The sequence below is a fragment of the Gouania willdenowi genome, chromosome 12 (assembly GCF_900634775.1).
Source record: "Gouania willdenowi chromosome 12, fGouWil2.1, whole genome shotgun sequence".
Lineage (NCBI taxonomy): Eukaryota > Metazoa > Chordata > Actinopteri > Blenniiformes > Gobiesocidae > Gouania > Gouania willdenowi.
The window spans coordinates 20,711,284-20,731,299 of NC_041055.1; the positions used below are offsets into that span (position 1 = coordinate 20,711,284).

The following is a 20,016-nucleotide window of genomic DNA, read 5'->3' on the forward strand; positions in this document are numbered from 1 at the left end:
AATTTCATTTATGTCCAATATACTATATTGTCCATATAATATAATTATATTGTTTGTATAATATTCAGTATATTTTGGATGACTATATATATATATATATATATATATATATATATATATATATATATATATATATATATATATATATATATATATATATATATATATATATAAGGACATCCAGAACCACAGTGTGACTCTTCTGTCAGCACAGCAATGAAGAGGTAAGTACATGTATATCTTATTTGTAAAACAACAAAAATTTCTCCTGACAATTTGAAGAATAAAATGTTTTATTTGTCAATGTCATTGTGGTTTGCATCACATGCTTTTCAATGTCATGTTTGCATTTCATGCTGAACAAGCAACGCTGACGTTTAAAAATCCCTTCATGTGCAAAAATGAAATAAAATCATGCAGAGAAATACTGTATGTCTTCCTCCTGTGGTGAAATTTGTAAATTTCCTCTGCACGGAGCAGTTTTCCCTCTGCAGAGACAGCTGCTCTGTAACACAGTGTGTGGACTGAGTGCGTAAATGACCCATTTTTCCCCTTTCAGGAAGAATAAAGTTATTCAGGCTGAAACGTGCTGCTGGATGGATGCACGGTGCAGCTTCACACACACACACACACACACACACACACACACACACACACACACACACACACACACACACACACACACACAAAGAAAGAAAAAAATAAAACTAGATCACATTCTCAAAGAGCTGCATGGAGGCCATAATGTTTTCATCCTGTTGAGAAAAAGGATGCATCAATAGAATAACAATAATAATACTGAGAAATGTGCTCAGTCAGCAATGGCATGCTGTAATCACTAATTTTGTTACCTTTTGGCAGGTTTCTATGAATTCATCTATTGTCACCACTCCGTCTCTGTTTCGGTCCATTTTCTGACGAGCAAGAGAAATACTTGTAGGCTTAAATTAGCAACAAAAAAAAAAAACAAAACTAGAAAATAAATGAGTTACTTTGTATTTGTCAGTGTACTTTTAGGGAAACCTATTTGTTTAGCACATTTTACTGTATATACTGTACATAAGGCAATTCAATGTGCTTTACATGATTGAAAAAGCCCAACAGAAATCATGAAACCAACTTTAAAATCACTTAAAACTAAATATATAAAATAATAATTTTATTCATTTACTCTGGGGGTCACACAAAAATGGACCATGGGCCGCATGTGGCCCCCAAGCCTCCCGTTGCCCATGTCTGAGCTGGAAGCAATAAAATGAGCAATACATTTATTTTTAATCAGTAATTACTATACATTTCAGGCGACCCCACTTGGGGTCACAACCCCAAGGTTGAAAAACACTGCTTTACATGTATGAGTTACGGAAGCGTAGAGCTGCCACATGGAAAACATATATTTTTGATCACTATATTGTACAAACATGATATTTTATAGTCATGTTTGTAGAATATTTGTATACTGTTCGTACAATGTAAAATATGTTCGTACAATATATGATCATGTTTGTACAATATAATGTTTTTACAATATAGTATATTATACAAACATGATATTATATTGTATGAACAATATCATATATTGTAAGAACAATATACTTAAATTGTACAAATAATATAATTATATTGTACAAATAATATAATTATATTGTATAAATAATACAATATATATTACATTGTTCGTACAATATACTATAATGTTTGTATAACACTTAATATTGTTCAAAGAATATAAGTATGTTTATATAATATAATTTCATTTAGTATGTACAATATACTATATTGTCCATATAATATAATTATATTGTTTGTATAATATTCAGTATATTTTGGATGACTATATATATATACATATTATATAGTCATCCAATTTATACTGAATATTTTCCCCTGTGTTAACAGCTGGTTAACATCTAATTAATTAATTGTAATTGTCATTTAAAAAAATGTGTTGCAATCGTAATTGTAATTAAATTATAATTGAGTTTAGATCATTTACTTTGTAATTGTAATTGCCATGAAATTTCTATAACTGGGGAGCCGTGTTACAGTTCTACACATATGTAGTAAACGATTATTTAAAAAACATTGTTTCATATCAAGCTTTCACACATTTTTTTCATGTTTAAAAAAATTGAAATCAACACAAAAAAAAAAAGACTCAAAAATATTAAAAAACCTATATTTTAATTGATTAGGAAGCTTAACAAGGTAAACAATAGATAGGAAAGAAATGAGGTGATATTTAATTGTTGTAGTATATTTTACAGCTGATTTAGGACCCATTATCATTAGAGATGCTAACAGAAAGCTAACACAAGAGCATGTTTGGATACCTGAAAGAATTTCTCCACATGGTCAAAGGGAGAATCATCCTTGACACTGGGTAGAGTGTATCTGCCCATCATGTCATAAATGGACGTCATTATTGCCAACATTTCCTGCAAAAAAAAAAAAAACAACAACAAAAAAAAAACAATAAACCTGTCAAGGTGGTGAAGCTGCAGCAAAATTTCAAAATAAAATGTTCTTCCATCTTGAGCTCACCTCTTTAGTGATGTAGCCATCCTTGTTGATATCATAGAGATTAAATGCCCATCGTAGTTTCTCTGTGACGGAGCCTCGAAGTAACACAGACAATCCCAACACAAAGTCCTGCAAATGGAATTCAGTTGGTTTTCGACTCAAATATTGAAAAAATAAAATGAGACACCAGCCCAGCACTGACCTCAAAGCGGATGGAGCCGCTCCTGTCCATGTCAAATGCATTAAACAGGAAATGTGCATATGTGGTAGCATCTGAGGGACAAGAAAACAGATAGAAAACACATTTTATTCAATATGATATACAGTATTATGTCCAAAACCAAATGGTTTCCTCTAGATATAAATAATATAGTTTATAAATCAGGTAAGGCAAATAAAAGGAGGGTGAGAAACAGCTTAAATGGAACAAATGGCACACTTCACCTCCTTGAGGGAAAAACTGGGAATAAATGGTCTTGAATGTTTCTTCATCCACGAGCCCACTGGGACATTCCTGTTCAATACACAAAAATAAAAAAAAACAAAGCAGAAATCTGGTCACTACATTTAATATGCACTGATCAATAAAAACAAACATTATAAAACCCATGGCTATCTGAGTGAATCATAATACCGTCAAATAAATAAATAAACTTAAATAAATAATAAAAATGTGTTGTATTTATTTATTGTTTTGGGTAGGGATTTATTTGATTCATTTAACAAAAGAAAATTGATTGCGAGTCGTGACACATTTTGGTTTTCAGCTATAGTTTGGAAAACATCCTGCCATAGATGTGTACAGTACTAGTAAGAATGTTTGATTATTGTGTAGTGTTTAGTTCAATCCTCAACAATGATTATCATCATTTCAAAAACTTCAGGTGAAGCTCTACATGACACTACAGGATGTCCCCACTAGAGGGCACACACAGCTTAATTATCCTCATTTCATTACAATGGGAAAAATGAATGGAGCAAAAGTGTGTTATACTGTACCTCAGAGCATTCAATATGGATTATTTCATCTGAAGATTTGTCAAACAGAAATTTTTGCTTATCGTGTTTCTTTAAACCAAAGCACAAGTCCTTTGGTTGTGGATTTTTAGTCTTTTTTGGAGTAAAAAATCTGAGTTTTACAGGCCATGAGTTGCTTTTTCAAAATTTGGTTTGACAAAACTTGTAATTTTCTTTTTTACTTATCTAAATTTTGTGATGAATAAATGCCTTTAGGATTTTTTTATTTTATTTTTAATTAGTGTTATCCCTTTATACAGTACTTAATAGCAATTAGACGATACACACGATGATACAGTATATGACATTGGACTCACAATGCAGGATGATATTTTTGGAAAGAAAAAAAAAAAAAAAAGCAGTTTGACTAAGTCTGGACATATTTACTCTGGGTATGACCTTTTCTACTAAAGTGAATATAAAATATAAAATAAACAATAGCATAAATAAAACATTCTTTTCCCCTATTTAAAAGTGCAAAAAGTACCACTCTATTAATAAAACACAAAAACAGAGAGCAACGGTTCATGCCAGCTTAAAATTAAAACCAAATCAAGTCATCATCATGACTTTTAAAAAAATATATATATTCCTCTTCATGCATATTTCAGACAGGGACATGTTTGTTTTCTAGACTATTAGCATGTCTTCATTTTCTGGCAGCAATTAAACACCTTTGGACATTGACTACAGTTGAACACGCTCGCCTGGGACAAATTTAGCAGAGATGAAAAGGCATTTTTTTATATACCCATTGTACCATCAACAATATATATTTATAAATATTTTTAAAAAAACGCAATATAGATTGTGACATTTTAATATTGCGATATCTTGCTGCGCGATATATCGTCCTACCCTAGTGTTTTACTACACTTATTGCATATTTATCACATTGTAATTACTTCGTAGAATGAGATAAATGCTGATTTTTTTTTTTTTTTTTTTTTTTTTTGCACACAAAGGACTTTATAAGCAACATATGTTATTAGAGGCTAATAAAAACTTTGACGAGAATCTAATGTCTCAGATTATGACAGAGAATAAATTCACAATTTTGCATTTGTGAGTCGCTGCAGCTTTAACTAGTCAGCCTGTGTTAATATAACACAAACCTCATAAAAACACTTTGAAGAATTATTATTATTATTTTTTTTTTCTTCAGAGCTTAAAGTCGGCTTTGTTCAGAGCACCGTGTGGTCTTCTTGTTTCTTCTCTTTAATGGAGCTTTACTCCCTCTAATGGCACATTACAGCTGCTAAGTGTTGAAGTGTATTACTTGCTCCTGCAGCAGGATGAAGTATATGCAGTCACTCCTGTGGTAGTCCATGCTTTAAAACGTGTCGGTTGAACACTAAAACTTCTACATTTCAAGGAGCCGCTCAACAGAGGGGAAAGAAAACCAGCGGCTTTTCAGATTAAGAGTTTTTATCTGCCATGTTTAGTAAGGTTTTACACAATGTTGACTATTTACAAGACTTTTTTTCCCATGAAAATGATGGAAATGAGGGGAAAAAAAGTGATGCTTTGTGCAGAAAACCTGACCAGCAACAGCAGCGTAACATCCTCAGGCTGACCTTTCTGACCTCACTAATGCGTTTGTGGCTTATTAGAAGCAATACTGAATAGAGAGGAAACTAGTTTGGGATTAAAATGAATGTTTAAAGATGAATAATTGTGCACAGTTAAGTGTTGAAAACTCTTTGAGCGTCCTGACGTTGTCAAACATGGGGGAGTTTTCTCATACGTCCAAGTTTGTTGGTTCTACAAGCTATTTATGAATAGAAACGTTCCCTCGTCTTTTTATTTTTCTAATTATGTGTGTGTAGAGTCTTGCATCCACTGATTTTCTCCCGCTTCTGCTTTTAACGAGAGTGATGAGCTCTTAAAGCTGGTCTAGGCTTCATGGTTAGGTTCGCCTGAGCCGAAGAAACTGTTAATAATGCCACTGAAACATGTAATGTTTGATTAATCGTAATTATGGGGACACTTTGTCTCAGGTGTTTTTGCATGTGAAAAGTTTGGATTTGTTTTAAGCTACTTTCATGCTCTTGAAATCACCCCATTAGGACAAATGAAGTCATTTAAATTGGAAAAAGTAAAATAAAAATGAATAATAATCATAAAAAATACAAACTATTTTTAAGACTTGAAGCACTAAATGAATGAAATGATGAGGAGCCACCTTGTTGCTTTCATACATTTTTGAAGCCTCTGTAAAGCGACTGGAGCTCCTTCCTGGTGAACTGAGTCTGGGCTTGGAGCTGATCCAGGCCCTCAGGTTGATGCCGCACCATGGACAGCTCAAGGTCACTGTCGCAGCAGTCTGTCCCAAGAAAACAGACGGAACAAAAGGGGAAAAGGGGCGAAGGTGCAGGGGAAAAGTGAGGGGAAACAACAGTTACACACAAAAAAAAAAAGAAGGAAGGAAACAGAAAAAGGACGTAAAGGAGGGAGATCCTGGAAAACTAAATGGTTGAGAAATGATATAAAATCACTCACCATCTAAATATAAGGGAATCATTGGTTTGAGGAAGACGACAAAACAATAGTGAGGGAAGGACAAGGAAATGGGAGGAAGAAACAATTACATGAGAAGCTTTTACAATCTTATACGTTCATAATAATAATAATAATACACAGAGTATTCATACTTGTTCATATTTCATTTATACATGCTTATCGTGTGTGTGGAGCCGATCCAAGCTATTGGTACGGCACAAGACAGTTACACCCTTAGTTAAACAGTCAATGGCACAAATGTATGGAGGGCCAACTCTGCCACATATACAAATAAATAAATAACTTAATACCTAAATATATGCCATAAATTTTATTTATTTATTGATAGCATACATATTTAGGTATTGAGTGATAATTATGGCATATATCTGCAGCAGGTATTTATTTATTTTTAATTGTGGCAGAGTTGGTCCTCCATACAGATGCAGCCATGTTTTTGGAATGCGGGAAAGGTGCTGTTCAGAGAGAACATAAGGAAATGTTAGGGATTAAATCCATGATTTCCAGTTAGTGAGGCAGCAACAATGATCACTGTTCTTTTACACAAACGGATTAGAAAGGACAACGTTTCTCCTGATTGTGGTTTTAGAAACACATTTCCATTATTTAGAATTTAGAAACACTTACAATTGTTCGCTTTTTGAAACAGAAATAACATCCATAAAGTTAAATCAAAGCAAAACAACTTAATTCAGATTATATAAAACTTACATCTTCAGTTAAACTTGAAATTTAGCACAAAGTGGATGAATAATCACTTATATAGCACTTTAATGTGAAGTTGTTAGTGACTAAACACGATACATCAACAGAGACAGGTCACAGAAGTGTGTGATGAGCGTTTATCTTCCACAAATTATTATTTTTGTTTCATTTCTAAAGGAAGCCAGATTAATCCCGAGTTTGTTGAAACTTTGCATAAAACTTCATGGTAAAGAAAGAGGAAAATAACAGGAGCGTTGCCAAGAACGTCATACAAAAACGTAAAAACGTCATGAGAGTAAGATAATGGCGACAACGAAAGTATTTGAAGCTTTACTCAGATTGTGTTTTGCATTGCACACAGCAGGTTAAATAAAACATGGGCCGGGATTTAAAAAGTAGGATCCAGACCTGATAGTGATAGGTAAAAAAGGAAAAAAAAATAGCTCCTGTGCTTTGATTTCGAAGGTAAACTTAAATAGGGCAGTAAGAAATAAACAAATAAATATACAATAATACTGAAGTTTTTCAAAGCAGGATGTTTTTCTCTATTCACTACCTGATAAGGTAGTCAAAGGAAGAGCTTTTTGGGGTGAAATGTAATTCTTTGTTTCCTTATTCGTCTCTAATATATATATTTATATATATATATAAATAATTTAAACCATTGTTTAACTCTTAACATTAACGAAACGTCAACATTTTCCTCAAACTTGTCTTGCCATTAGAGGCTAAATTTGGACCCTGAAGCCATTTAAACACCACGCTGACACACAGCAGGTAATCCCGGTGACTGAAGACGTTTTGTGTTTTTAAAAGTGTCGTTATTAGCCAGCAGAAACAAAAAAAAAAACTGCAGATAAAAAGGAAGCTTTTCTCCTGTGATTCTGGTTGCTCGGTTCAATTTTTGCTGGAAGACGTCTCACCGCTCATCCAAGAGGCTTCTTTAGATCTAAAACTGTCTGTAGAGTCTGTGACTCGTTTCTTCTGGGACTTTCAGGCAGTTACAGCACACATGCAAGCAGAAAACAGCTCCTTTCGATCAGAAATCTCTTACCTTCCAGTGATAACGGCTCCCATAACCCAAACTGCTTGAGCACGACAAAAAAAAGGCCAATCACTACAAGAATGGCAAGTATTTCCATGCCATCCACACCCATCTTTGCCTTGCTCCTGCAGGGATTCCCCTCCAAACTAAAACAAATGAATCTGAACAAATATTTGCCAGATAAAAAAAATCACCACCAACGATCACCTCCTCTCTCTGCCTTCCATCCTACTGACACATGTTTTCATTAGATCCTATCAATGTCCTCTGCTCTTGAAGAGAAGACGCATCATATCCACAGTCTGTCAATTTCCCAATTGGTCCAAAGTGATCCCTGCAAACAGTCCACCTCTGGGATTACTCAGCTTTGTTTTCAGATCCACATTCATTTTAGGATCGTATCGCGAAGCCATCAACTCGGAGCTCCACCTCTCCATCGGCTGCGTAAGCGCCCCATGTGTCTGTGGTCAGCGGGGATGTGGGTCGGTGCGTTGGGATTTGTTACTGAAGGAATTTCCTTACTAATGGTCTCTGATTGACAGTCTAAGCTGTCTTTATTTGCTCAGTCATTTCAAGGATGCAAAACTGTAAAACCAAGCATTGATCGGCATCTGCTGATGGCCTGGGTATGAACTGCACTTAGAGTGAAGGAGCCTGCCCTGCCCTGCCCTGCCCTGCATGGCGCTACTTATGTCTACTTTGTTACACACACACACACACACACACACACACACACACAACAAATCTGAGGAGCTGTAAAAAGGGTAGAAACACCGAAACTGTCAATTGAATGCTTTGTTTATGACACTGTAATGAAGCAGTTGAAGAGGAGTTAGATTACTCTTGCAGAGAACGCATGACAACAAATATGCACACACGCAGCCTCCATTGATAGGAAATGGTGATGAAAATGCTCCCAGACTACACTGCACTGCATGGTCCTAATGTTTTGGTAGCGAATGAAAGTGACGAAGATTATGACTGCTGCGGATTTCACAAATGATGAGTCTGCACAAGATAATGGACTGCGTTAAAGACGGGATGGAGGATGGAGAGTGAATCAATTGTTGAGAGGTGAAATATTGTTCTTTAGAAATGCATGGCACACCACCCTGATGTCAGCTCTATAGAGAGCATCTGTAAAGTTAGAGAAATCTGCTCAATTTGGGCTAAAATTCAATTACCTGAGATCAGATACAGGTGAATATTTGTGGGCGCTTTTACATTTACTATATTTTGTAACAATGAATTGGAAGGTTTCCATCGAGGGCGTGTGGTGCAGGTGAGAGAATCAGTGTTCTTCACCAAAGAAAGAGAATAATCCAAACATGCACCATGTATGAAAAGAAACAACATAGTTTAACCTCGTGTGTGGCATTATGAACTTTTGGTATTTGTGTATGGTTTACTGTCTTATTTTTTTGTGTATAGCCCCTTGTAACCCAGCCCTTTGTGACCCCGGCCCCATTTGCGACAACAGATGGAAAGCCACTGGCTACAATCTCGCATGTTTACATTCATGTATTTTTTTTATTCATGTACAGTTTGTCCATTAACATGCACTGTCCCAATCAAAACAAAAAAAAAATTGCATGTGCCATTAAATGGGCACAACTAGTACATTGATATACAAGAAGCTTCAGCAAAATAACACCAGAGAGGTCTGGAAAGGGATGAGGACCATCACTGGCTTAAGTGAGCCAGCAACAGAGGGTTGGAAGGTAGTGTGGACCAGGCCAACGAACTAAATCTGTTTTTCAACAGATTTGATACCGCGGCCACTGGACCACCTACTGTCACCCCTAGTCACACCACTGCTGGCTGCACTGAAAGACAATCATCCCCCCTCCTCTTAACCTTTCACACCCCTGTGTGAACCATCCTCTCACCTCCTCCCCTGGCTCCCTGAATACCCACACTTCTTTGGACTGTGCTGACACCCCTCCCCCCACACTTCCCTTCACAATAAGCATCACAGCTGACCAGGTGAAAAGGAAACTGGTGAAACTCCACGCTGGAAAAGCTGCAGGACCTGATGAAGTCTGCCCCAGAGTACTGAAGGCTTGTGCTTCACAGCTCTGTGGAATATTCGAGCACATCTTCACCATGAGCCTGAGTCTGCAGAGGGTCCCTGTGCTGTGGAAGACATCCTGCCTGGTTCCTGTTCCAAAGACGCCACATCCCAGCAGCTCCAAGGATTACAGACCGGTTGTGTTGACCTCCCACATCATGAAGACCCTGGAGAGACTTATCCTGGTGAAGCTCCGACCATCTATCAGACCACACATGGACCCACTACAGTTTGCCTACCAGCCCAAGGTTGGAGTTGAGGACGCCATCACCTTCCTGCTCAACCATATCTACTCTCACCTGGACATGCCGGCGAGCACTGTGAGAGTCATGTTCTTTGACTTTTTCAGTGCTTGTAACACCATCCGTCCGGCTCGACCGAGTGTGAAGCTGACAGAGATGCATGTTGACTCCTCCATTGTGTCCTGGATTGTGGACTACTTAACTGGAAGACCACAGTATGTACGCCTGAGACACTGTGTGTCTGACAAAGTGGTCGGCAACACCGGGGCCCCTCAAGGGACTGTACTCTCTCCCTTCCTCTTCACCACCTACACCACGGACTTCAGCTACTGCCCTGACACCTGTCATCTCCAGAAGTTCTCGGACGACTCTGCAGTGGTTGGATGTATCAGGGAGGGGGACGAGGTGGAATACAGGGCTGCTGTGGACAGCTTTGTCACATGGAGTGAGCGGAACCATCTACAGCTCAATGTGACAAAGACTAAGGAGCTGATTGTGCGACCTGAGGAAAACCAAGAGGCCAGTCAGCCCTGTCTCCATCCAGGGGGTCAGTGTGGACATTGTGGAGGAGTACAAATACCTGGGAGTGGTGATTGACAAAAAACTGGACTGGGGCAGGAACACTGACTCCCTCTACAGGAAGGGCCAAAGCCGCCTCTACTTTCTGAGACGGCTGAGGTCCTTCAACATCTGCAGAAAAATGCTGAGGATGTTTTATGAGTCAGTGGTGGCAAGTGCGATTACTTTTTTCTCTCACTATACCCCATGTTTTGTCAGTTTCTAAGTCCAGAACGACAAAGTAGTCCTTCATCTCCTTCATGTTTCCATTCAGGTGTCCCTCCTCGCCTAAACTGTTCATGTAAGGAGAAAAAAAGGACAAAGGGCACAAAATAGATTGGAGAAAGTGGGGAACAGTTATGAAACGCAAGTTCAGGCTTGATCACCCTGTAGCTGGCCACCTTTGATGAGGGTGTCTAGTGTTAAAAAGGCAGAAACACTCCTTGATTCAAAAGAACACTACTGATGAACATCCTTACCATATCTGAGACACGGCTCCCACACCACTCTCAAATGGTAAATCTCATGTGACGACCATCTTTTAGCACAAAGGACAGTTTAACATCACGTCCTGTGTTTAATTTTTGGGGTTTGTGATCTGCACCGGACCCTGCCTGCGATGTAAAACACATTCTTCTCTGGAGCAGAATCCATTTTTTAATCCCTTACAGGACATGGTGCGCCGTGGGTTCTCCAGTCAGACTTCTCTGTGACGACACCTAGTTCTTAGGGACACGCCTGATAATTAGAGCACAGAGGCACTGAAGGCAAAGCCCAGCACAAAGCTGCACTTTAGATCACGGACATCAGGGCCTGTGGTCTATTGTGTTGTCCACATCCTGTTCCTGTTGACGTACTGCTGTGACCATTCTTCAGTCGGACAGTCTCTGACTTGGTTTGGTTTGGTTTGGTTTACTCATGTTCATTTGTTACCTTTTGTTTGTTCCTTGTTGAGCTCCTTCCCTCCTCCTTTCCCTCTACTGGGTCCAAACCTCCAAACATCTCACCCTCATTAGGCCTGACATAAAGTGATCTGGCAACAGGCCGAACAAACCAAATTAAAAGGAAATCCATGTTGAAATAAACATAGATTAATGATAAATCTAATTAAATAACCGGCGTAACATTACACTGTGAACAGCCACCCAGTCAAATAAAACATGGAACATTTGTCTTGTCTTTTAAAGGTTAATTTAGTCATCACAACAGTTTTTGTTTAGGTCTAGCCTACTTTATTTCTTAGAATGGGATCCACTGCTCTCACTCTGGTGACGCCATGCCATTATTTCTCAATGGGGGTTGTTCTTGTCCACTCAAGCAAGGATTGACAACGTCAATGTTGGTTTAACTTAACATCACTCAGTAATAACATGACACATTGACAGATGTACAATAAGCAGCTCATTGCTGCACTTAAATACACATGAGGACTCAGAATGGATGAAGCTCCAGGAGATCAACAGACAAAAAGCAAAGCAAAGCAGAAGAGGGAACATGGTAAGAAGAGTACTGAGACATAACTGATAAAGGACCGTTTGTTCAAGATACTGTGATGATGTTTACCTCAAGATACTCAGCTATTTCACAAACACACCCAAGATGTTTGACATCAGGAATTGCCCCGCCAGTAAAATACTGCACCATTAAGCTGTTTAATGTGTCTTAAGTGCAGGTCTACCTTTGCTCTTCAATTAAACACCGTTGAGAGCAAGGTGGGTTTACCAAGCATGCAGAGATGCAGACTGTGCAGCCATCAGTTCTACCATCAGGCTTTAATGACTGCACTGAGAGCAACATTACAGCTCAGAGACGCACACATCAATCACATGCTGTCATTTGTGGTCACAACAAGGGCCTGGATGCATTTTTTCTAAATGCCTTGGGAGGTTCTTCTTCTTTTTTTTTTTAGTATTGAAAAAATCTCTGAACTATACTCACCCGACGTACATAGTTACAGAGTTCATCAATATTGTTATTTCATGAGTGTAAATATGCATACATTTCTTCAGAGAACATGAGATATCTTGAAAATCTGTAACCGACAAGGCTATGGAACACAGAATTTGGTGCAGATTGCCACCTACTGCACACAGAGGGTAGTGCAGAATGCATTAGACTCCATCAATGTCCTCACACCAGTATTTATAGTAGTGACGCACAATATTATCAGCATGTTATCGTAATCGGTATTTAATATTGGCCATGCAGCAGATATGAAAAACTGATACAATGAGAGGCTTTGCTTCCTCGATCATCCCATATACGTAGATGCTCATCGCCCATGGAGAGGCGTACCTAAGCGCTGCCAAATTGTGCGTGGAAAGCAGGCTGCAGGAGTGCTAGTAAATCAACAGAGGTATCAACAATGTCAAAGCAGAATTAGTCACTGAGTTTACCAATTTAGAAATGGTTTTATTTTTTTCGTCATATATGGCTATAACACAGAATACTTAGATCTTGTAAAAATGTCATTTTTCACACTGAAATACAAAACAGATAAGTAGGTAGTAACTGTTTTAGAGAGGATGGAATGGAAGTGTCTCCACTGTTTTGGTTAAAAACTATTGCCATGAATAAATATGACATGTTTTACATAATGATAGTTGAAGTATTTTTCTTACTTCACACAAAGAATTATTACTGATTCAGATTGATCTTATGTGTGCATTTGCCCGCAGGCCAACATGACACAGAGTTGGGGTGTCCCGATACGATACGATACAATATATCCCAATATTAAAGTATAAGGCGATTATTGCGATTTTTTATACATATATATACTGTATATATATATATGACTTAAGAAACAACTAATCTGTAAATGTGTACACCTTCATGATAACATTTTGTGTGAAATATATTTTATTGGCATATTTTACACTCAAAACATTGGCTTTAACATGCCATGTGCCAACAACTTAAAATAAAAAAACATACAATCTGCCTGTGGCTTTTAAACCAACTTAACTGAGGTACAGTATATGTATATGCCTAGAACATCAAATAAATGCAGAAAGTTAGTACTTTCTTATTAGATTTTTTTGAAAAAACACAAGCTGGGCAAAAAAAATCATATGGATGCATTTTGAATCGATCAGAGAATCGCGCAACGTAATATCACGATGTATGGCCGAATCAATTTTTTCCAACACCCCTAATACAGAGTATTTAGAAAATTCCTGTTTGTTAATTCCACAACAGATTCCCTGCTACAAGATGTGTCCGCGTTAAGTAAAATATTGCTATCTGTATCGGTTGTCAGCCAAATAAGGTGTAAAATATCGTCATATCAGGATATTGTGCACCCTTTAGTATTCAAAACCAGAAGCATACTTAAACCAAGACATCTAGTCAACGGCCAGCTAAAACAAAACAAACAAAGAATTGAGAAAATATGTGGAAACGCAACAACATACAGTACCTACATAAAAATAACATACCAAGCTTATGATCAGCTTTGATGGTCACACTTGAGTATTATTATGTCTGTGTCGCATAAGAAAACTGCCTACATGTGCTTTTCTGGATGGCACGTGCAGTTCTTCATTATTTATTTTTAGAACAAAGTGAGGACGATGAATAGTGAAATGCATTTCATATCAATGAGAAAGTTGAGACCGAATGTGGTCCTTTGCGGTCAGGAAGTGTTTGTCCTATACATGCCTGGTAATGGCAATGACTCAGATGATTCAAGGCAGCTGAGAGGTTCTCATTGGAAGACTGGGAGGTTACATGTCAGCCTTACACCTGATGTATGGATAATAATTGTGGAGTGAGGTGGTCAGACAATGAATGGTTTCAGAAACGAGTGATGGAGGCAGAATATAGATCAGTGAGAAAAATGTGAGTTGTGATCTGTTTCAGATTAAGAGCAAAACTGTCCATTGTTTGATGGATTAACTTCTAACATCAAGTGACTCTAGAGACTGAGCGTATCTACTCCTACCATCCATATGGAATCCACTTCAGCTCTTTGCTGTATACTCATTGTGTACGTCATTCATACCTGGCCCTTGTTTAGAGGTGCTGGCAATGATCCACTTCACCAGACAGCACTTCATCAGAGATTTACGTGAGAGCCGTGGTTTCTGCCACTTAGAGCCCTCAGACTGTCCGCTCGGGCTCGCATCTTTCCCATTGGCCTCCGGCAGAAAAGTGCCATCTACCACCTTCTCGTCTGCCTGTGGAAGACAGAGAGAAAACTGTCCTCTGAGGAAAACAAGCAGCGTGGACCACATGATGCGTCTACATCAGGGAAAATATAAGTTTATAAGAACAAGAGACATCAGATTGCTGCGCGTGTTGTGTAATGTTCAGTGTTTGATGGGGCAAAAAGTAAAAAAAGAGACATCTGCCCACCACAAATAAATTGCACAAAATGAAACCTGATTTGCCAGGTTAGGGTTAGGGATAGTAAATATTTTTGAATATTTAAGTGGTTGTCAATTGTCGCTTATTCAAATTTTTTGGTGCGCAAATGTCCGAAAATCCTGATTGTATGGGAGGCCGTTTAAGGAGAAAACACAGTGAAAATGAAAAACAAAAAAAAAAAAAAAAAAAACACACAATGAAAACCAAAAAAACACAACAAAGACCATGGCTTTACACATTAGATGGTGCACTTGTACATTGGAATGCTTCCTCTTCTTCTTCTTCTTCTTTTTTTTTACATTGAAAATGCAAATTGTATAATTTCTTTTAAATATACTGTATATTTAAAATTGACATCAAATCTTTTTTTTTCACATTGATAAAGCTCATCAGATATATATGGTTTTTTTTTTTCACAATGAAATTGCAGTGACTCTACTTGCGTTTCTCGTTTGCTGTTAATTATTTTGCTGCTCTGCTGATAACCTGCAAACAACCTGCATTTTCAATGTAAAAAAAATCCATCTAATGTTAAACCCATGGTTTTCGTTGTTTTTTTTGTTTTTTTTTGGTTTTGTCTCGAACTTACCAACATTTAAACAAACTGAATCTTGATCACAATACTCACACTAAAGCAAAATTCACTGATGCACTCCCTCTATTGTTTGTTTGTTTTGTATTGTTTGTATCGATGAGGAGGTAAATTAAATTGTCTTTATTAATTATAAATCATAATTTTAAAAGGTGAAAAATAGTGAAAAGGTGATCAGGATATTTCTGAGAATGACACACTTATATATATATAAAAAAAAAATTAAAAACATCTCGATAAAAACATGTACCACCTTAACAAATAACCTCAAAAAAGAAAATACGTAAACAAATGCTTAAAAAAAAAAAAAACAGTGCAAAAACAGCACACAGGGAAACTAACAACTTTAAAAAAAAAAAATCGGTTAAAAAAAAAAAAAAAAGCAACTGATCAAACCACAACAGCACAACCAATGTTTAGCGGGAACAATATTCAGTATAAAATCTATTAAGGTGAGTAGACCTTTAAGACTATTGTCTATACTATTATATTATTGCCTGACTAGGTATTAACATTCAGTATATTGTACTCACAGAGAAACTGGAGATCAGGTTTGTGTTCTGTCCAAACTTTACTACACCTCACACAACTAGACTCAAGCAATCACACACAGATCCATTTCTAGATTCAGATTCTTCTTCTTTTTAATTTATAACAATACAAGGAATTTGACTTGGTTGATGGTGCAAAAAACAGAAACAGTAGAATAATAATAATAAAAATGAAATCATAATAAAGAAATAAAAACAATCACAATAATACAATGCTGTTATTAATAAAGTTGTAATCATTTTTTTTCTTTGTTAATTTAATGATTAATTAATTCAACCAATCATTCAGTGATTTATCATTTCGGCTCTAGTCAAAAATAAGCGTAAACACGTGGTTCTCAGTTCTTTCTGACACATTAGGACACATTTGCAAGTATACACCACTAGTTTTACCTTATTGAAAGTTTAATAGTTTACCAAAACAGAAATCGTTTTTAATTCTTAGTTTTAAAATGGTCGTCTGTTTTTGTTTGTTTTAGCTCAATGTCAGTGGAATATGTTAAGTTGTTGGTTATAAAAACTGGCTCAGTTAAATTTTTTATTGAATAGCAGCTAAGCTTGAAATAAGCTGGCGACTATCTGTGTTTGATTTAAATCCATAATTGAATTCTGAATGGACTGTATATTGATTCATTTACATCTTTACCTTCACTTACGGTCATGAAAAACAGGAAACAAAGTGTCTTCTTTCCAGTTATTTTCACCATCCTGTGTGTCTTCTCAATTTACAATCCACACATAGGCAGAGTTTCCATATTTAGTTTCCATATTCACTGATAGAATGTGCAGGTCTGTGTGTGTGAGCTCTCCACTGTAAAACAATATCACTGTAATGGCTATTGCGTGTTTTGTGAGTGATGGATTCTGAGATTATATTTAACCTTTTTTCACATGTAAGTTTGTCTGCACCTTACTTTAAAAAAAAAAAAAAAAAACACATTTTCTTAATCTTTAAATAGAAAATTCGGTTTTATTTTGATGTTTCGTTATTTTGTCAGGATTATGGCAACTCTATGACCAAAAATCACAGCTGAAAGTTGTTTAAAAACCTAATATTGAGAGTTTGTAAAGATCACAAGATGGGATTTTTATTTATTTTTTTATTTTTTTTTATTTTTTTTTTAGCAGAGGAACCTTTCAGTGCCCTTAGTAGACACTTTTAATGTGGAGGAATGCCAAAGCTCTGCAGACGCACCAACTAAAGTAAAGTGTCGCTCAATAATTCACACCCCCAAAAACTCCATCTATAAAAGATCAGAGTTAGCTGCCACCAGGGTGAAAGATGACTGGAGTAACAGAGAAAGATACTTAAAGAATCACATGAAGTCAAGAGCAGCGCCGATGCAGATAAACACATGCTATTCATGTCTACCCATGTTGTTGATAAAACATGCAGGAAGTCAGACTAATTCATATGGAGCAGCTTTATATGTAAATGCAACATGAAGGTGGATGAGGATTACCATGTAACTGTGTAACTAGGATGAAAATCTCATCTGAGAGAAACACTGGTGCGTCACTATGAGCCTGTGATCGTCTGAAATTACACAAATGCTGCAGGAAAACCAAACTTTCGTCCACATAATCAGATATGCAACCTGTTTTGATGAACAATATGATGCAGGTGGAGTGGTTGGCACGTCTTGCCTTGAGTGGGTTTGTGGAGATCTTTCTATTGGAGGTTTACATGTTCTCCCTGTGGTTCTCTGGCACAGATAATGAATGAATGGCCCTTGTTAGACAAACACACACATTCTTTATCCATTTGTCTTAAATCACATGGATGTTTGGCCATGTGTTTGATTATGCCTGTGATCACTTGTCATTTGTCTCTCATTGTAGGAAAAGAAATCCAACGATGAAATATACAATTACACACGATGTGCACATTTTCATATTCACACATAGATGTTTTAATGTAATATTAAAATCTGAATGCCTGTTGATGAGGTCTGTGATCAGTTCTGAATAAGTTCAGGAGAAGTGCCATGGGGATGTGACAGCATGTTTAATAATAATCAGCTGAATGTTAAAATAATAATCATAATCTGTTATACTCCACCTGCATTGCGTCGCACTCTCTGCAGCCGTTTTAAAGACAGATCTTTGCAGCTCTGCGTCCAGACGCTCCAGACGAGTCAGTGGGCAGAGGAAGTCTGCAATGGCAGAGGAGGAGAGAGAAAGAGAGAGAGAGAGAGAGAGAGAGAGAGAGAGAGAGAGAGAGAGAGAGAGAGAGAGAGAGAGAGAGAGAGAGGGGGGAGAGATGCTCACACAGAGGGGAGTGCAGAGCACCAACACCATGAACTGTAATTACACCGGCTATAAGAAGCTGGACAAGAAAAGATCCAAAGACAGTCCTGCAAGAGAGGTTCATGGTTCATCATCATCATCATCATCATCATCATCATCATCTGTGGCAGGAAAGAGTCATTGGAGGATCTTGAGAGAATAAAAAGTATCTTAGTGTGTTATGAGGACAAACATGATTAGATGTGCCAGACACATTATGACCTTCAGAGTCCAAACGCAGACAGACGCTAACAATCAGACTCTCCGAGGAAATTAAACAGAATTACTTTCATCGGCTGTTTTGATGCTGCAATATCAGATTTACAGTCCCACACGTGCTACTTTATATCGCATATAATCCACATATTGGTTCGTTGTGTCAATTTAAGGCACGAGTATTATTTTAAGGTTCATACACTGTAGCTGCGGCCGTTTGGACGTGAGGAAATCTTTCACCTCAAATGAAGAAATATTTAAGGCTTCCTAAAGCTTTGCTTCCAATATTTGACCACAACAGTGGACTCATCGTTGAGTGAGTGAGTGAGTCCATAGCTGTGTTCAAAATCACACACTAACGTACTATACACTACACACTCAATGAGTATATACCATCAACTACTATTAGTGTGATGACCGTTCCCACTGAGGTATAACTTCCACGTTTCCAAGATGCATTTGGAACCAACAATGGCAAAAATCTGACGCACACTGAGGCTAAATATCTCCATTGATTCGCCACCTTTGAAAGTTCTGAAATCATTTGAATTGAGAACGTGACCAAGTAGAATATCAACATGTGGTCATTTGATCCATAAAACTCACAGAAAAACTTTTCATGCCGATTTTTCAGATATTTTAGAAGATCTGCCATTGTGCAACTGACAAAACTTCTGGTAAACTCCAAAACAAGAGCCCTGTTTACGAAAGCGTTAAAAACTAATGGAAGACAAGAAAATATGCTTTTGTTTTGAAAAGAGGATGTTTGATTTTTAGCTTGAAGCCGGTCCCAGGACCATTTTACGTTCCGCTCGCAATGCATCATGGGGCAGTTGACTAGTGTGCCTACCATGCATACTACAAAAATGCCCCTATATAGTATACATTCGGGTATTATCTCGCATACTCAATCTTTCCATACTATCTAATCGTAACGCATGTATACTCATTTTGAAGTCAGACTTAGTATGAGTACAACGTTAGTATGACATTTCAAACACAGCCCTAGTACACTTTCTTTCTCTTGGAACACAGATAACAAACTTTTACATCATTTAAATGGCAACATTAAAATTTAAAATGATGAATGATAAAGTGATGAAAACCACAAGTGAGAGGTCTTCAAACTGCATCACATTGACTGTAAATAAAGCCCAGGATGGACACGCTATAGTGCACGGTGCATCTGTTCCCAGCCACGGTTGTCACATACTGTAAATGTTACAGATGGATTATTGTGAGCCTTAGAGGCCTTAAAAAAATATGCTGAAATTGAGTATTATTTTGGTAAAGTGCCTTATTTTAAATGTTAT

The 20,016-nt window shown here is 37.2% G+C and overlaps 1 protein-coding gene across 3 annotated transcripts; it reads right to left on the reverse strand.

The window, feature by feature from the left end:
• Positions 1-610: 610 nt before the first annotated feature.
• Positions 611-18,693, reverse strand: LOC114473131 (calsenilin-like). Of its 3 annotated transcripts, XM_028462542.1 has the most exons (10): positions 18,261-18,690; positions 14,691-14,865; positions 11,220-11,222; positions 5,742-5,866; positions 2,968-3,037; positions 2,726-2,796; positions 2,545-2,652; positions 2,334-2,438; positions 852-914; positions 614-755 (listed from the first exon to the last, which is right to left on the reverse strand). In XM_028462542.1, exons 1-10 carry the CDS (start codon positions 18,264-18,266, stop codon positions 708-710), a joined length of 774 nt encoding a protein of 257 aa, XP_028318343.1. In that variant the 5' UTR covers positions 18,267-18,690; the 3' UTR covers positions 614-707. The 3 variants fall into 3 exon arrangements, with proteins under 3 accessions (XP_028318344.1, XP_028318343.1, XP_028318345.1); XM_028462543.1 differs by lacking the exon at positions 11,220-11,222 and having other exon boundaries at positions 611-755; positions 18,261-18,693; XM_028462544.1 differs by lacking the exons at positions 11,220-11,222; positions 14,691-14,865; positions 18,261-18,690 and adding exons at positions 6,043-6,045; positions 7,823-9,657 and having other exon boundaries at positions 617-755.
• Positions 18,694-20,016: the final 1,323 nt, after the last annotated feature.

Coding starts and splice junctions, on each gene's coding strand:
- LOC114473131 (XM_028462542.1), bottom strand. Junction 3,038..5,741: donor TTTACAGAGGCTTCAAAAAT/GTATGAAAGCAA, acceptor TGTATTGAACAG/GAATGTCCCAGTGGGCTCGT. Junction 756..851: donor TCATAGAAACCTGCCAAAAG/GTAACAAAATTA, acceptor TTTTCTCAACAG/GATGAAAACATTATGGCCTC.